Source organism: Pseudonaja textilis, chromosome 2 (assembly GCF_049901715.1).
Source record: "Pseudonaja textilis isolate UNSWEBS1 chromosome 2, rPseTex1.2, whole genome shotgun sequence".
NCBI lineage: Eukaryota > Metazoa > Chordata > Lepidosauria > Squamata > Elapidae > Pseudonaja > Pseudonaja textilis.
The window spans coordinates 57756500-57773004 of NC_141991.1; the positions used below are offsets into that span (position 1 = coordinate 57756500).

Here is a 16505-nt window from a genome sequence, read left to right on the forward strand (position 1 = left end):
CAGACATAATTATTCAATCACTTAGAAGGCCTGGCTGCAGTTAAAGAACTTAATTCCTTTTCAGGATGTAGAAAGAGTAATGATTTTCTGACAGTTAGTGGAACGGCTTGCCTTCAGAAGTTGTGGGATGCTTCATCACTGGAAGTTTTTAAGAAGAGATTGGACAACCACTTGTTTGAAATGGTATAAGATTTCCTGCTTGACAGAGGATAGGTCCCTTCCAACTCTATTATTCTGATATTTATCAGAGTACAGATCATTTCTTGCCAGCATGGTAGCAAATTAACTGCAGTCATGACTTAAAATGAAAAAAAAAAGTAATGGTAGATAATAGCAGAATTAACCATTGAAATCATTGATTGGTTTTTACCAATGAGAAAACATTTCCTCATATCCAACAATAAAGATAAAAGAATCAAACACTCAAAAACAGAGTTTATAGAAAATATGGACTTATTTTATTGATCTGAATTTTGCAGTGGTTACTTCAAAATCCTAGGATTTAGCCCAATCCAAGGATTCAACTCAGACAATGTGTAAGTTATAGTAACATCACCTATCCTAAGATTGAACCCAGACAATGTGTGAGTTATAGTAACATCACCATTATAATTCATATCTACCCAATGCAAATAGTTGACAATCAAAACACCATGACTTCTAATAAAAACCAGCCATATTTGATAAATTTTGTATGGAAAAGTGCTACAGTTCTTGATATTGCTCACAGGTTACTTATTTTTCTGAAATATTTAAGAAAACATTTTTTAAGATAATGAAGGTTCACCCCTGCCTTCAACTTTAAATTTTGGAGTTACAAGATCAATGTCCAATTGATTGAAGGGTAGCATTAATGTACCTAAGAACCAATCAATAAAAGTTAAACCAGGTAGCAATATTTGAAAACTTAGTAAGACTTTGAAGAAGTTGCATTATACAGGAAGTGGTTAATTGTACTTTACATCTCTGTGTAAATATTGGGTCTACTGGTTTCTCAAATTTTACCAAATAGTAGTTGTTCATTAACTTTCACTAACCAATAAATAAATTCTCCTCTATGGTTCTGTCATTTCCAAAATGGAAAAGCAATTGTTCACTCTCTGGCTGGCTTTGTCTTCACAAATTCTATTAACGGATGCTGTTATCCATCAGGTACTTGCCTTCTTTGATGTTTAATTGTTCATTGAAATATGAAAAAATGCATGCCTGAATTTTTAATCATTCAATTAATGTTACAGGTTGAAAATGAGAAAAAATAACTAACTGAGAAGAACTTGACTTAGACAAGGGAAGACAATTTGCACTGTAACTGAAGATGTTGTTTAGAAATGGCACATGTGACTGTATTTTGATATATGTATAATTAGTATAAAGATGTAACTGAAAGTTAATAAGAGCAGATTAATAGGGGAATTTATCTATCAGAGAAGTGGCAACACCTCATTTGAGGTGCTCAAAAGAGGTATTTCAATCTGGATTCCCCCACCAAACGGCGGATTAACCTCGGGGACCAAAATGGTTCTAACTCTTTGATTCTAAGTTCAGCGTATCAGACAGCTGGAGTTAAACTCCCATCTCCTCAGTTTGTGGAATGAGAGCTTTATCTGTTGTCAAAATGGATAAGGATATTTTGCTGGGATCTTAGCAGTTTGGAATCACCCTTAGTTTGGATCCATTCTCGAGAGCTAGCAGACTTCAGAACTTGCTTTATTACAAGTTCCTCTAAAGTAATGCAAGATTTCAACAAAGCAAATCTGTTTTCTTGACATGTGGCAGCTCTTCAGAGCCTAAGAGCAGCCCAGGCTCCATTGCTTGAAATTTTTGCCTCAATGTGTTTTTTCTTCCCCAACGACAGGAGCTCTCCTTTCTCTTCTTGTAGTATATCATCACTATGTCTTAAATCAGAAGCTGGAAATGAATTCATTAATAAGATTTTAACTTTCTAAAAGAGACTCAGTTCAAACTCTGTACAGGTAGTCCTCACTTACAACTATTCATTTATAGTTTATAAATTTATAAAGTGACTTATAGTTTGTTATTGAAATTATAACTATTGCACCACCCCATCACCCCATGACTATAATTTGTGACTTCCCAGTAACTTCCCAGCTACTTTCCCAGTAACTTCCCAGCTACTTTCCAACAACCGAAGTCAAAGGAGGAAGCCAGATCTGTATAATGACTATGGTAAAAATGATTGAAAAATTGCACCTGGTCATGGGATGATTCCTTTAATGACTGCATCACTTAGCAACCGAAATTCCAGTCCCAATTGTGGTTGTAAATTGAGGGCTACCTGTATAAACCCTATTCTAAAGTATTCTATAAACATGAATGGCTAATATCTGACATTGGTTTACTTCCAAAAGCAGCCAGTCATGTGCTGGCAAGATAAAGAGAGAAGATGGCAAGGAAGTAACAGGTAACACAAAGCAGAACTGCTTAACTCATTATTTGCATTGGTCTTCATGCAAAAAGAAACTATAGCTCAACCCACCAAAAACATAACTGTAAAAGACAGACCAGAAATAAAAGTTAAAATAAGCAAAAAAATAGTAAGAGAACACCTGTCTGATCTTGATGAACACAAATCACCAGGACTGATGGATTACATCCCAGAGTTCTAAAGGAGCTGGCAGAGGTCATCTCAGAACCACTGCACCATATCTTTCAAAAATCCTGGAGCAACTAACAGAGGACTGGAAAAGAGCTGACGTGGTTCCCATCTTCTAAAAAGGAAAAAAAAAACAGATCCAGGAAACTATAGACCAATCAGCCTAACATCAATACCTGGGAAGATACTGGAAAAGATAATTTTTAAAAAACAGATCTGCCAACATCTAGAAACAAATAAAATAACTAGCAGTCAGCACGGGTTTGTTAAGAACAGATCATGCCAAACCAATCTTATTTCATTCTTCAACCTAGTGTTCTGGTCTAAATTAGTAGACCAGAAAAACACTGTGGACATAATATATTTAGATTTCAGCAAGGCATTCAACAAAGTAGACCACAACCTACTTTTTAGTAAACTAGAAAAAAGTGGAATAGATAGCACCACCACTAGATAGACTCACAACTGGCTGACAAACCATACTCAATGAGTAGTCCTTAATGGGTCTAAGTCTACATGGAGGGAAATAAGCAGTGGGGTGCCACAAGGTTCCATCTTAGGTCCAGTACTCTTCAATATCTTCATTAACGACTTAGATGAGGGAGTAGAAGGGAAACTTACTAAGTTGGCAGGAATAGCTAACACCCAAGAAGATAGGCTCAAGATCCAGATGGATCTTGACAGACTAGAACACTGGGCTGTATCTAACAAAATGAAATTCAGTGTAGAGAAAAGTAAAGTCCTACACTTAGGCAAGAAAAACCAAAAGTACACATATAGACTGGGTGAAACCAGGCTCAATAGCAGTAACTGTGACAGGGATCTTGGAGTCTTAGTGGACAACCAGCTAAATATGAGCCAGCAGTGTGCAGCAGCAGCCAAAAAAGCTAATGCAATCCTAAGTTGATTAACATAGGGATAAAATCAAGATCAAGCAAGGTACTAATACCACTCTATAAAGCCTTATTAAGACTACACCTAGAGTTCTGCATCCAGTTTTGTTCACCACATTATCAAAAAATTGTTGAGACTCTAGAAAAAGTGCAGAGAAGAGCAACCAGGATGATTAGGGGACTGGAGACTAAGGCATATGAAGAATGGTTACAGGAACTGGGCTTGGCTTGTCTAGTGAAGAGAGGGACCAGGGGAGACATGATAGTGGTCTTCCAATATTTGAGGAGCTGCCACAGAGAGGAAGGAGTCAATCTATTTTCTAAAGCACCTGTAGGCCAGACAATGAATAATGGACGGAAACTGAACAAGGAGAGATTCAACCTGGAAATAAGGAGAACCTTTCTGACAGTGAGAACCAACGGCACAGCTTGCCTTCGGAAGTTGTGGGAGTGCCATCACTTGAGACCTTCAAGAAGAGATTGGACTGCCATTTGTCAGAAATGGTGTAGGGTCTCCTGCTTGGCCGGGGGGTTGGACTAGATGACCTATAAGTTCCCTTCCAACTCTGATTATCTGTTATCTGTTAAGATATAAATGCTGTGAGGAGCAAACAACTGAGTCTGTTTCTCCTTGTATTCTGTAACATATTTTTGCTTAACAGTTTGCCAAAATCAATCTTGATTTCTTACTTTATTCTTTAATGTTTAGGACAAATACAAAATACAAGTGTAAACGCTGAGGTGCCCCTTTCTTAAGGAAGAATAAAATGAAGATGTCTCTTGTGGCTGATTTAGGATATCCTAACAGAGCAACCCATTTTGCAGGGTGGGTGGATGGGTAGATGTTCTTTTAGGCAGATGCAGATATTTATGGAATTTGCTTCTATGTGTGCCAGAAAAAGGTTCTGTACTGAACATGTCAAAATTGGGAGGTTGGTGGGCTGCTCACAGCAAACCAAATCAAATCTTTACAACAGCATTATTTTCAGCAAAGTATCATATTTTATATAACACTAGACAACTCATGTCTGATTGGGATATCCTTCTTTCCTTTCTTCCTCCCTCCCTCCCTCCCTCCCTGTCATTCTGTCATTATCTGCCTGCCTGCCTGCGGCTGAAGCAGCCATAACTTCCTCAAATTTCATTCCATTAGACCAAGGGTCTTCAAACTTGGCAAGTTTAAGACTTGTGGACTTCAACTCCTAGAATTCCTGAGCTAACATGACTAGAGAAGGGATTATGGGAGTTGAAGTCCACAAGTCAAAGCTGTCAAGTTTGAAGACCCCTGCATTAGATTCATTCTGTCAATTAGCCAATTTGAGGAAGCTTGGTTCAAAAACTCTTGCCTTATAATTCACCTTCACCCAGGGAAAGGTCATAACAAGAGTTTTAGTAGCATGTAAGTATTTTATATAATATATTCAAACAATATAAAAAGAGTTTAATAATTTAAAAGAACATTCTTGCATTTCTATTACAGCAAATTATGATCTCAAAAATTGATTTATGTGATTCTGTGTGGCATTTGCTGCTAATAACATTTAGCCTTTGTTCAATTGTTAGTAACAATTTCCAGCAAAGAAACCAGTAGGCACTTTCTCTTTTCTTCCCCTAGAATGCCATTGAAATCTACAGCCTGCACATTGACTGCAAAGTCATGTCACGGTATGCCTACACAGTCATCACCAGCAGAATTGTCAACCGGGCAAATGAATCTAAGGAGGCTCTTTTTGATGTGGAACTACCCAAGAAAGCCTTCATCACAAACTTCACAATGTAAGCACCATTTAGGCATTTTAAAAGATGGAACATTTCAGAATTTGGCAGCAATCTCCCACTGAGAACTATAGAAAGAAAGGAGTAAATACATACAACAATCTTATTCAACCTTACAAGTTAAGAAAAGCAATGGCCCACAGGATATATCCTTATTTCTTGTTTACAACATTAGTAAGAATGTCAAGATTGGCAAAATTCTACTATATAATAAATCTCATGGTAGGTGACCTGAGACCCATAACTCCTTTTAAGAAGCCTTTTTACGAGCTCATCTATGGGAGCAATTGAGGTAGGAAATCCACTGAAACTATGGCTCAACATTTGAAATGATAAGACAGATCTGAATTTTACTTACTTGTTTTTCGAGATTTATAAGGCACTCCCATTACCAAATCAGCATACAACTCCCCAAATATGCGATTCGTGACTAAAATCACAAATATGGATCAAATTACTGCAAAAACAAACCATTTACCTATGTAAAATTGGGGAATATTTTCAGAACAGTTGAACCCATTGAATACAGACCTCATCTGGTAGAAACTTTTCATTCAAAGCAAAATAACATTGATTGATTAAAGTGTAATCACAAGAATTATTCAGTATTGGAATTTGTCTGTACAACCCTACTTCCACAACTGATTGGTTCCTGATAAGGAACCATACTGGGAGAAATTACATTGATAAAGGAAGACAATGCAATCCCCCACCCCAGATGACTATTTCCCATCAACACTTCAAAAGTTCCTACTTCTAAAGTATGATTAAAATGAAATTGCATTCAATCCAGTAATGTAGGATTTTATTTTCTTTCACTTCATAAAGTATCTTACTATCAGTGTGTTTTCATTTTCTTTTTGTGGACCTTTCTGAATTCTTTGAAACATCTATTTTGAAGGACCATAGATGGAGAAAAATACCCTGGAATAATCAAGGAGAAAAAAGCCGCTCAAGCTCAGTATGACTCCGCCATTTCACGAGGTCAGAGTGCTGGAATTGTCAAGTAAGTACAAGAAGTTTTCCCAAGTTTGGATTTTAAGCGGATGTCTTTTCTTAACCAGACCCACCCAGTACATATGATCCATTGTTTCTTGGCACATGCAGACAGAGGGTTTAAGCATTAAAGCCTTATATAAGAAAATACATGTAGTAAAGTAATAAACCATGCAAGCCATCTTGAATTTTTAAAGATGTCTCAGGAAGCCTATGGATAATCTGAAACTTATCATGAATGCCAAAAATAGCCCCCCAAAAAGGGTTCTGTCCTATGAGGAGAAAGAGCAGAGAGGGAGGGCAGAAGAGAAATAGTGATTAAAATAGGTAAGGAACTGGTGACAGAACATTTAGCTGCTGTGAGTGAATTTAGTCTCTGGATGCTAAAAAAAAATTGGCAGATGTGATCTCAGAACTGATTGTAATCTTTGAGAATTGCTGGAGTACAGGGAAAGTGCCACAAGATTGGAGAAGAGACAATGCTGTTTTGATCTTTCAAAGAGGGGGGAAAGTAGATTAAGAAACTACCAGCCATCTGCAGAAATCATAGCAAAAATTATCAAGCAGCAGGTTTGCAAGCACTTAGAAGGAACAGAGTACCTACGTTATACTTTTTTCATTTATAGATCAGCTGGAAGAAAATTGGAAAAGTTTAGTGTTTCAATTAATGTTGCAGCAGGAAGTAAAGTTAACTTTGAGTTGAATTATGAGCAATTACTTGATCGAAAGCTAGGGAAATATGAATTGATCATCAAAGTCAAACCCAAACAACTGGTGGAAGACTTTCAGGTAATAAAAACCTCCATTAACAGTTTTGTCCACCTGTCATGACCAGGTCATCTTTAGAAGGTAGGACCCAATCACATCTTTTGCTTTTGCTTATGCTTAGATTGATACTCACATCTTTGAGCCACAAGGCATATCCTTCTTAGAAACAGAAAGCAGCTTCTTGAACAATGAAGTAAGTGATGCTCTCATAAAGACACAGGAGGAGACCAAGGTATGTGGCTGGATTTGACCCAAAACTCTTTAAGCTCCTTAACAAGAAAGCACGGTTGTATTGTTACTGATGATTTGACTGATGATTTTATTTGTCTTTAATGTTCAGGCTCATATTTCATTTAAACCAACCTTAAGTCAACAAAGGAAAACCCCCGACTCTGAACAAACTCTTCTAGATGGAGATTTCCTCATACGTTATGATGTTAAAAGGAATGTAGCCGTAGGTGACATACAGGTAACATCACTTTTTAAATTCGCCTGTGAGTCCAACAATAGCCATTAATTAGGGTCTAACCTGAAATCTTCCAGCATCGTAAACATTTGACAACAATGGGCAGGGTGGGAAGAGAGGAGTCATGCCATGTCCTCAAGGTATTGCCTTCATCTTATTCCCGGCTCTGAGCAAGGGCAGCCAAGTCATTTTCAGCTTTTCAAGTTTCAAAGTAATATTTTCCCTCTTCTGCTGACAGAACCTTTGCATAGATCAGATCTAGTTTGCTTCATATACTTGGTGATGAGATCAGGGATTGAGATCTATCCCACTACTGCAGGGGTGGGCTTCAAAAATGTTAATAAAAGGTTCTCTGCCTGGCTGCTGGGTGGGCGTGGCCATGGTGGGTGTGACCTAGTCAGCCTCATTTTTGCCCTCCCTGGGCTCCAGAGGCTCAGGCCCATTTCCAGCCTTCCTGAACTTCTGGAAGGCCCATTTTTCTCCCTCCCTGAGCCTCTGTGTGTGCCCTGCACTTACCTGCATCCAAAATGGGCCACATGGGGACTCCTGGGAAGGGAGGGGAGGGGCAGGGTGGGTGTGGCCAGCCAGGAGTGAGATTTGGGGGGTTCTCCAAACTGCACAGAATCTTAGTTAGGGGCTCTCCTGAATTCCTTGTGAACCCCCAGCAGGCACCCCTGCACTACTGTTATTTTGTGTTATTGCAGGCCTGTTTCATCCTCTGTTCTTTGGGTATTGACCCTTATAGCCACTGTGGCCTGGACTGCAGGAGACCCTGAAAAAGGGCCTTACGCAATGCTCTTCTGAAAAAATGTCAGACACATATTTAAAAAATAGGACTAGCATTCTTTGGAGCTAATATTACCCAGAAGCTTGATTTAAACTGTGAAAGGGAGCTGCCTTCTTCCGGCTGTGTATTGCTGCTTTCATCACAGATTTTCAACTACATCTGCCAATAAAGGACAGAGAAAGATCTAATGTTACTTTGTGGGAAGTACTGGTGCCACTTTGCCCATTCCACAGCCATTTGCCGCCATACACTTGCAGGGCTAGTCAAGGGTGACACTCTTGTTTTTGACTATGCCACCCACCTCAGGACTTTCCCTCATCATCTGTTAGCTGACAAGTCAGTTTTTGAGGAGGATCTAATGTTTTTTCATGACTGTGCTAAACTTTTATCCAGAAATCACTGGAACGACAGGTCAGGCGGTAGCTCATGTGGTAAGATGAAGGGCCTGTGCACCACTGAGGTTAGCAGCTCAGCAGTTTGATTCCCATGAGTGAATAAACTACGAAGGGACAAGAAGGGAGTCTTCTCTGGTTGCCTTCCAGCATTCAGGCATCCCATGGTTAAAAATAATACCACCTGAAAAAAATCCTTCCACAGAGGCAGCCAGCCACCTTGGTGATCCCTGGCTAACATGTGCCATATGCTAAATAAATAAACAGATATGCAGTACCTTCATGCCTTCATACCGGCCATAGGTTGGCTGGACAACCTGTTCTAAGTCCTCTCCTACACATACCATCTCTGGCCCAGCACTTCTTCTCAGGTAGCACTCAATGGGAAAGAAAAGAAAACCTAGGGGGACCCACCAATTCCTTTTCTCATTAAATGATCAGGACAGCTGCACTCGTTGTCCTCCTGAAATATGTGACATGTTTTTTCTGTCAGTTTCTGGACTGGAAAATGGTACTTTATGTGGCTGACTCACTGTCTTTTGGTACACTTAGCTGTACCCTTAGCTTTGAGAAAGGATCGTTTAGACAGGCCTCACTCTCTGTTTCAGTCAGTGATTCCAATTCAATGATTCAGAATACTGAAATGTGAACCCAAGGGATATAAACTAACCTTGTTTGTTCAAAACTTACTGAAAATGTAATAAAAGCTTTCAGACCCTTGGGAATATCGATTTATTTCCCAGGTCTCTCAAATTCTATCATAAATTCAGAATAATTTTCTTAGGCAATATTCCCACAAACTTATACCAAATATGTTTTCCAGTATCTACGAAGTACTTCATCTCATCCTTAGTCCCTCAACTGGGACTGGCTGAAGTTATACTTAGATTTAGTTTTCCTTTTTCTTACTCCACACTACCCAGAGAAAGCTTCAGATAGAAAATATGTGTTTTTCATCCTCCAATGACAGGAGCTCTCTTTTCTCTTGCTTGTAGTATATAATCACTATGTCTTAAATCAGAAGCTGGAAAGACAAACACTTTTGGATAGATTGAGGAATGAAAAAGATGGAGGTTTAAAGGTGGTCCAAACTGAGTGGTCTTTTAAAAGTATTAACATGAGGTAGATTGAAACACGACAGAAACTTTGATAATTTCCGAAGTTCTACAGAAGACTTTTCAGTCAGCATATTGCCCCCATCAATCTGGGTCCTCTTTTTCCTGACCTCAGAAGGATGGAAGGCTGAGTCAACCTTGAGCCGTTCAGAATCAAACTCCTGGAGTGAGCAGTCATTTAGCCTGCAGTCTTGCATTATAGCCACTGTGCCACCATGGCTCTGTACAGACAGAGTGTATGAAAAACAGTGTTATTGACAATTTCAAAAAACAGTGTTATTGGCAATTTTATTTTTGCTCTACTATTCCACCCTGAAATGATTTCTGAATAGAACCCTTCTCGACCTCAACTTATATCGAAAGGTATATATTTCAGATTATGGGGGAATGTCCTAAAGTAGGTCAACTAATAGGTATCCACAGGGGAAGGTTCAAAAGTGTCAAATCTGTTAAACTTTGCCACCCATTAGCTTGGAGAAAACATTGGTGATTGACAGGAACATTGCACAAAAGCAGTCATGCTAGGACAGGGATCAGTGATGAGGTCAGCAAATTTCTGGCCAGAGACCTGCCAGTGGACAGCAATGCAATTCCACAGCAGGGAACTTATATCCTATGAGAAAAAGCACACACTGTGTTGGTCTGCTCCCTGTGGAAAATGGATTTCTATTGCCTATCAATAAACGTACAAAAGGTCATTTCCATTCAGGATACATATTTTATTGAACTGAATTTATGCATCCATAGTTAGGAATACATTTACATTTATATTTTGTTAAAGTAGAAGTCCTTGGCTAAAGGTTTGGTTTCAGACTTCAGTACTTTTCATACAGTAAACTAATGTATGCTTGGAAGAGCTGAATGACTTACAGAATGCATTTCTTCAACCAAATTTTCAGACTCACCCAATTGGTGAGATGGGCAGTGTATAAATTAAATAAATACATACATAAAAGTATTTTTGACCCATTATCCTTATTTAAAATTATCCTAATTTTAGTTTCTTTATCTTCCAGTATATCAAAATACATATCTGCAACATATTAAAATAACATATTTTGTTCATTTCAGATCGTGAATGGATATTTTGTCCATTATTTTGCACCCAGTGAAATGCCAGTATTTCCCAAAAATATCATCTTTGTTATAGATAAAAGTGGGTCCATGATTGGCAATAAAATTCGGCAGGTAATTTCTCACAAAACAGAGCCTTTTCTTGAAGTCTACTGATAGTTTTTGTTGTATGCCAAGTTTAATTCCAATTAAAATTATTTTGTTTCAGCAAGCCAGCCTCAGGTATTCTCAACATCCTCTCTCTTTTATAGAGAGAGGAAGTTGATTCTTGAGAATCAGAAAAGAGCAGTGATGCACTAGACTAGAGTCAGAATAAACAGGACTTCTTCCCATCTTTCTATTGTTGAAATTTATTTCCTTGTTGGCTTTATATATATCGTTACTTTTAAGTGAATTATTATTGCCAAGATACATATGTTGGCTTGTTCTTTCTCTGTTCCAGTCATTTTGGGGTTAGTCATTTTCTCTTAACTAACCTACCTCACAGGGCTGTTCTCATAAAATGACTTGAGATTGAGGAGGAAAAGTGAAATATAAATCTAGCAAACAAATAATTGAGCAACTGACTAAAAGCTTTAAAGTGAGCTGTGGAATAATTACCCTTTGAAGTTAGTTAAATAGTCCATCCTATGTGGAAACCATTAACAACTCCCTTTGTTTTATCAAAGGCAAACATTGTAATTATAAAATATATCCTCCTATGTTTTTTTTAATTTATATTAAGGGAAAAATGAAGGTTCTGTGTACACATGAAGGTTCTGTGTATATATATTTTCACTTATTCTAATAGATGTCAAAATGCTAGCTTTAGGTTACAGAATTTAACCGTGCATTGTTTTACTCTTTATTATAGACTAAAGAAGCCTTGGAAAAGATTTTGGAAGATCTGAATCCTAAAGACCATTTTAATTTAATTGTCTTTAGTGGGAGTAGTTCAAAGTGGAAGCCCACCTTGTTGCAAGCCAGCAAAGAGAATGTGGAATCAGCTAAACAGTATGTTAAAACCATTCGTGCGCAAGGAGGTCAGTATGAAGACTAAGAAGTCCATCCTTGTCCATCTTTGCAATAGTGGTTTAATGAGGAGTTCACTGGAACTGATATCCAAACCTTCTTGATTCCAGTTTTTTACATAATTACTTGACGTTTTTGTTGTTAAAAACATCAAATAATTATTTTTTCCTTCTTATATTCAACATTGTTCAAGGTATTTTAGATTACATTAATAACAATGATGGTTGTTGTTTTGCGAAAAAAATGGAGACAGGAGTATTAGGTATATTAGAAGCCCTGGCAGGGCAGTGGTTAGAATGCAGTATTGTACCTGTCCACAGTCTGGATTTCGATTCTTCCAAGGTTGATAAAATGGGGAGCCAGATTGTTGGGACCAATATATGCTGACATTGTAAACTACCTAGAGAATGCAGTAAAGCACTCTGGGATGCTATATAAATCTAAGTGCTATTACTATTGTCATATTTGCTCCCTTCAGTTGACATTTATCTATGTGTCTGTCTATCCATCATCTATCGATCACTGAATAAAAATCTCAGCTCAGGTATTTTTTTTAAAGCTCAAAAAATTCATTTTCCCCAAAAGCTCAGAGAGCACTAGGGACTCCACATAAAGATCTATAATACTACTATTAAAAATAATAATGCTCATTCCTCCATGTATTTGATTTTTCTTTGATTTTATATTTGTTTTGAGAGGTCAACAAAGTTAGTTCTTTGCAGATGAAGTTATTATTATGAACTTATTATTATGAAAATGGAAGGTATTACTATTGCCTTAGCAATTCTCCTGATTTGAAACCAAAGATTTCTAATTGTGTAAGTTATGGCAATCCCATATAAGAACTTTCAGATCAGCACCATACCAATGGGATGCCACATTGTCATCTCTGCTCATCAGCTGTTTATTGGTCTTAGCTGGGGTACATTCAATTTTAATTAAACAAATTTCCCTTTGGAATCTGAAGCTCTAAAAAGTTGGCAGCTGGTATTTTCCATTTCCCAGGACTATGAATTTAACTTTCAACTCTTCCTGGAACAGGCCCAATGTATTATATTACCAATATGCTATTACTTTGAAGATATTTTAGGGGGAAAAAAACCCACCAGAAGAGATGATGATTTTTGTACTTTTGCAGCTCTTTCTCTAGCAGGTGTTCAGAGCTGAGGAAAAATAATGTACACAACTTGACATAAAAATATAGAGAAGGAGCCAGGATAGGCACTGATACTGACTTTTGCATTGACTGATTGGTCATCTTATGCAGCCTGAAGGCATTCATAATATTTTGGGACTAGTGGCAATTGAGAAACATTGATTGGCTTCAAATCACATATATTTGCCTGTGACATGTATAAATGTCACTTATAAATGAATAAATAATCTAAGACTCTTAATAGTTAAAGCAATTAAAGGCAAACAAAAAGAAGCATAAAACCAAAACATCCACATTAAATTTAGATGTTGAATAACCAAAATAAATAACACCACTGGCATCCTAACATTTACTACAAGCCTTCTGGAATACCACAGTTGTTAAAAATTTCCAGAAGACTAAAAACAGGGTCGATTTGATTTCTGCTGGGAAACAATACCATAGTATAAATGTTGCCATTGAAAAGGAGCATTTATGAAGCATCAACTTTACAAAATTAAGAGATCACCAATCTTTTCTCTGGAATGCACAGATTGGGTGGTTCAATTGTAATCTTTTCTCTGGAATGCACAGATTGGGTGGTTCAATTGTAATTGAAGGTGGTAGTCGGGAAATTTTGCTTTTGAATGACTAGATAGTAGAAATAGTGTCAAAGTGCCTTTATTTACTTGTATTTATTTCATCATCAAGGAGACTTAAAACTGCATCTGATTAAATAAATTTCTTCAAATGCCTTGAAATTTGCTCTCCATGTTTTTAGAACAATACCAGCACTGCTAGCGTATTCATAGTTACAATTCTTCCTATTTCAGGAACAAATATTAATGAAGCTGTTTTGACAGCCATTAATTCTCTGAATCAAGCCACCTATGAGGAATTATTGCCAGAAAAAAGCATTTCAATGATCATTTTGTTGACAGATGGTGAACCCACTGTTGGTAAGTTAAGAACAGAAAAGCTACCCAGTTCTTATTGCTGTACATTGCATTTTATTTATTTTAGCGTATACTTTTGAATGACATCAATTTTTAAAAAAATATCTTATTTAAAATAGCATTAACTTCTTCCTTGGCTTTGTCTCACTTCTTGAACTTTACAATTCAAATATCCTCAAATGTTTCTTCTGACTTTTTTCCAGTGATTTTTTTCATTCAGTATCCATATCCATGTATACAGTATGTCTGTGTGTGGGTAGGTGAGTGAGTATGTTGTTAATATGAAGATCAAAGGGTTGAGATTGGTGAAAAGAGAGAGAGATAAAATAGCTATTGATAATTTTTATAAATCATTTCAAATATATTGGAAACTAAACTCTACCCGGGAAGATACTGGAAAAGATAATAAAAAAACAGATCTGCCAACATCTAGAAAGAAGTAAAGTAATAACTAGCAGTCAGCACGGATTTGTTAAAAAAAGATCATGCCAAACCAATCTTATTTCATTCTTCAACACAGTGATTAAAGTAGTAGACCAGCAAAATACTGTGGACATAATATATTTAGATTTCAGCAAGGCATTTGATAAAGTAGACCACAACCTACTTCTTAGTAAGCTAGAAAAAAAGTGGAATAGATAGCACCACCACTAGATGGATTCGCAACTGGCTGAAAAACCATACTCAATGAGTAGTCCTTAATGGGTCTAAGTCTACATGGAGGGAAGTAAGCAGTGGGGTGCCACAAGGTTCCGTCTTAGGCCCAGTACTCTTCAATATTTTCATGAATGACTTAGATGAGGGAATAGAAGGGGAATTTACCAAATGCAGATGATACTAAACTGGCAGGAATAGCTAACACCCAAGAAGATGGATCTTGACAGACTAGAACACTGGGCCATATCTAATAAAATGAAATTCAATATAGAGAAAAGTAAAGTCCTACACTTAGGCAAGAAAAACCAAAAGTACACATATAGACTGGGTGAAACCAGGCTCAATAGCAGTAACTGTGAGAGGGATCTTGGAGTCTTAGTGGACAACCAGCTAAATATGAGCCAGCAGTGTGCAGCAGCAGCCAAAAAAGCTAATGTAATCTTAAGTTGTTTTAACAGAGGGATACAGTCAAGATCAAGGGAAGTACTAATACCACTCTATAAAGCCTTATTAAGACTACACCTAGAGTACTGCATCCAGTTTTGGTCACCACATTATAAAAAAGATGTTGAGACTCTAGAAAAAGTGCAGAGAAGAGCAACCAGGATGATTAGGGGACTGGAGGTTAAAACATACAACGAACGGTTGCAGGAAATGGGCTTGGCTAGTCTAGTAAAGAGAAGAACCAGGGGAGACATGATAGCGGTCTTCCAATATTTGAGGGGCTGCCACAGGGAGGAAAGGGTCAAGCTATTTTCTCAGGCTCCTGTAGGCCAACAAGGAATAATGGATGGAAACTGAACAAGGAGAGATTTAACCTGGAAACAAGGAGAAACTTTCTGACAGTGAGAACAATCAACCAATGGAACAGCTCAGAAGTTGTGGGAGCGCCATCAGTTGAGACTTTCAAGAAGAGATTGGACTGCCATTTGTCAGAAATGGTGTAGGGTCTCCCGCTTGGGCGGGGTGTTGGACTAGATGACCTACAAGGTCCCTTCCAACTCTGATTATCTGTAAATCTGTAAATCATCATCCTTTCAGTGAGGATCAGCCTAAGAAAAACATACTGTATCTCTCTTGTCTCTGAAACCCAACCTGTTGATCATTTAAATATTTCAGAAATCACATCTACTTCTTTGATTCACAGTAATTGTGGATTGCTGTGTTTGGTTTATGTAATAATAACACTTTGGAATTTTGTGGCAGTCATATTCTATTGCTTATGCTATTATTCTCACATGCCCTACATTCACTCTTTTTTTAAAAAAACAAAGTTTTTATTTTTACAATAAACATACAAACAAAACATAAAAACATAAAACCCTCTTTCAATTATATACATACAGTGTGTCAGTTGGTTACAATCTTTTGTGCTATCCTTTTTTTACCATTACTCACAAGTTATATAAATTCTCACCTTATCGATCTAGCTTGTATTTATATAATATCAATTATTAAATATTCATTTGACTATTTTTCCATCATTTTATATGAGATATTCTAATTTTCATTATGATTTAATCTTATACATTCATCCAATGGTTATATATTTTATATTGTATTCTATATCAATCTATTAACTTTTATTGTAAGGCTTACTAATCTATTTCTTTACCAGGTCTTTTTATTTAACCATTGATAAAATAAATCCCATATCATATAAAATTGTTTATCCTCTTGTTCTCTAATTTCAAATGTCAATTTAATCATTTCAGCACAGTCCATGATTTTCTTAATAATTTCCTCCTGTATAGGTATTTTTTCATTTTTCCAATTCTTAGCAAATACAATTCTAGCTGCTGTTAAAACATTTACAATCAAATATTTCAATTCTTTACAATATATTTCTGGTATAATTCCTAATA

General features: G+C 37.0%; 1 protein-coding gene across 2 annotated transcripts in view; it reads left to right on the forward strand.

Moving 5' to 3' along the window:
- Positions 1-1067: 1067 nt before the first annotated feature.
- LOC113453271 (inter-alpha-trypsin inhibitor heavy chain H4-like) overlaps positions 1068-16505 on the forward strand; it is a 42729-nt gene continuing 27291 nt past the window's right edge. For both annotated transcript variants that reach the window (XM_087923988.1, XM_026724781.2), the window contains exons 1-9: positions 1068-1152; positions 5123-5283; positions 6185-6289; positions 6906-7068; positions 7169-7279; positions 7388-7516; positions 10879-10995; positions 11735-11903; positions 13861-13986. In XM_087923988.1, coding sequence (XP_087780114.1) covers positions 1078-1152; positions 5123-5283; positions 6185-6289; positions 6906-7068; positions 7169-7279; positions 7388-7516; positions 10879-10995; positions 11735-11903; positions 13861-13986 — 1156 coding nt within the window. In that variant the 5' untranslated portion in view covers positions 1068-1077. The remainder of the gene's footprint in view (positions 1153-5122; positions 5284-6184; positions 6290-6905; positions 7069-7168; positions 7280-7387; positions 7517-10878; positions 10996-11734; positions 11904-13860; positions 13987-16505) is intronic.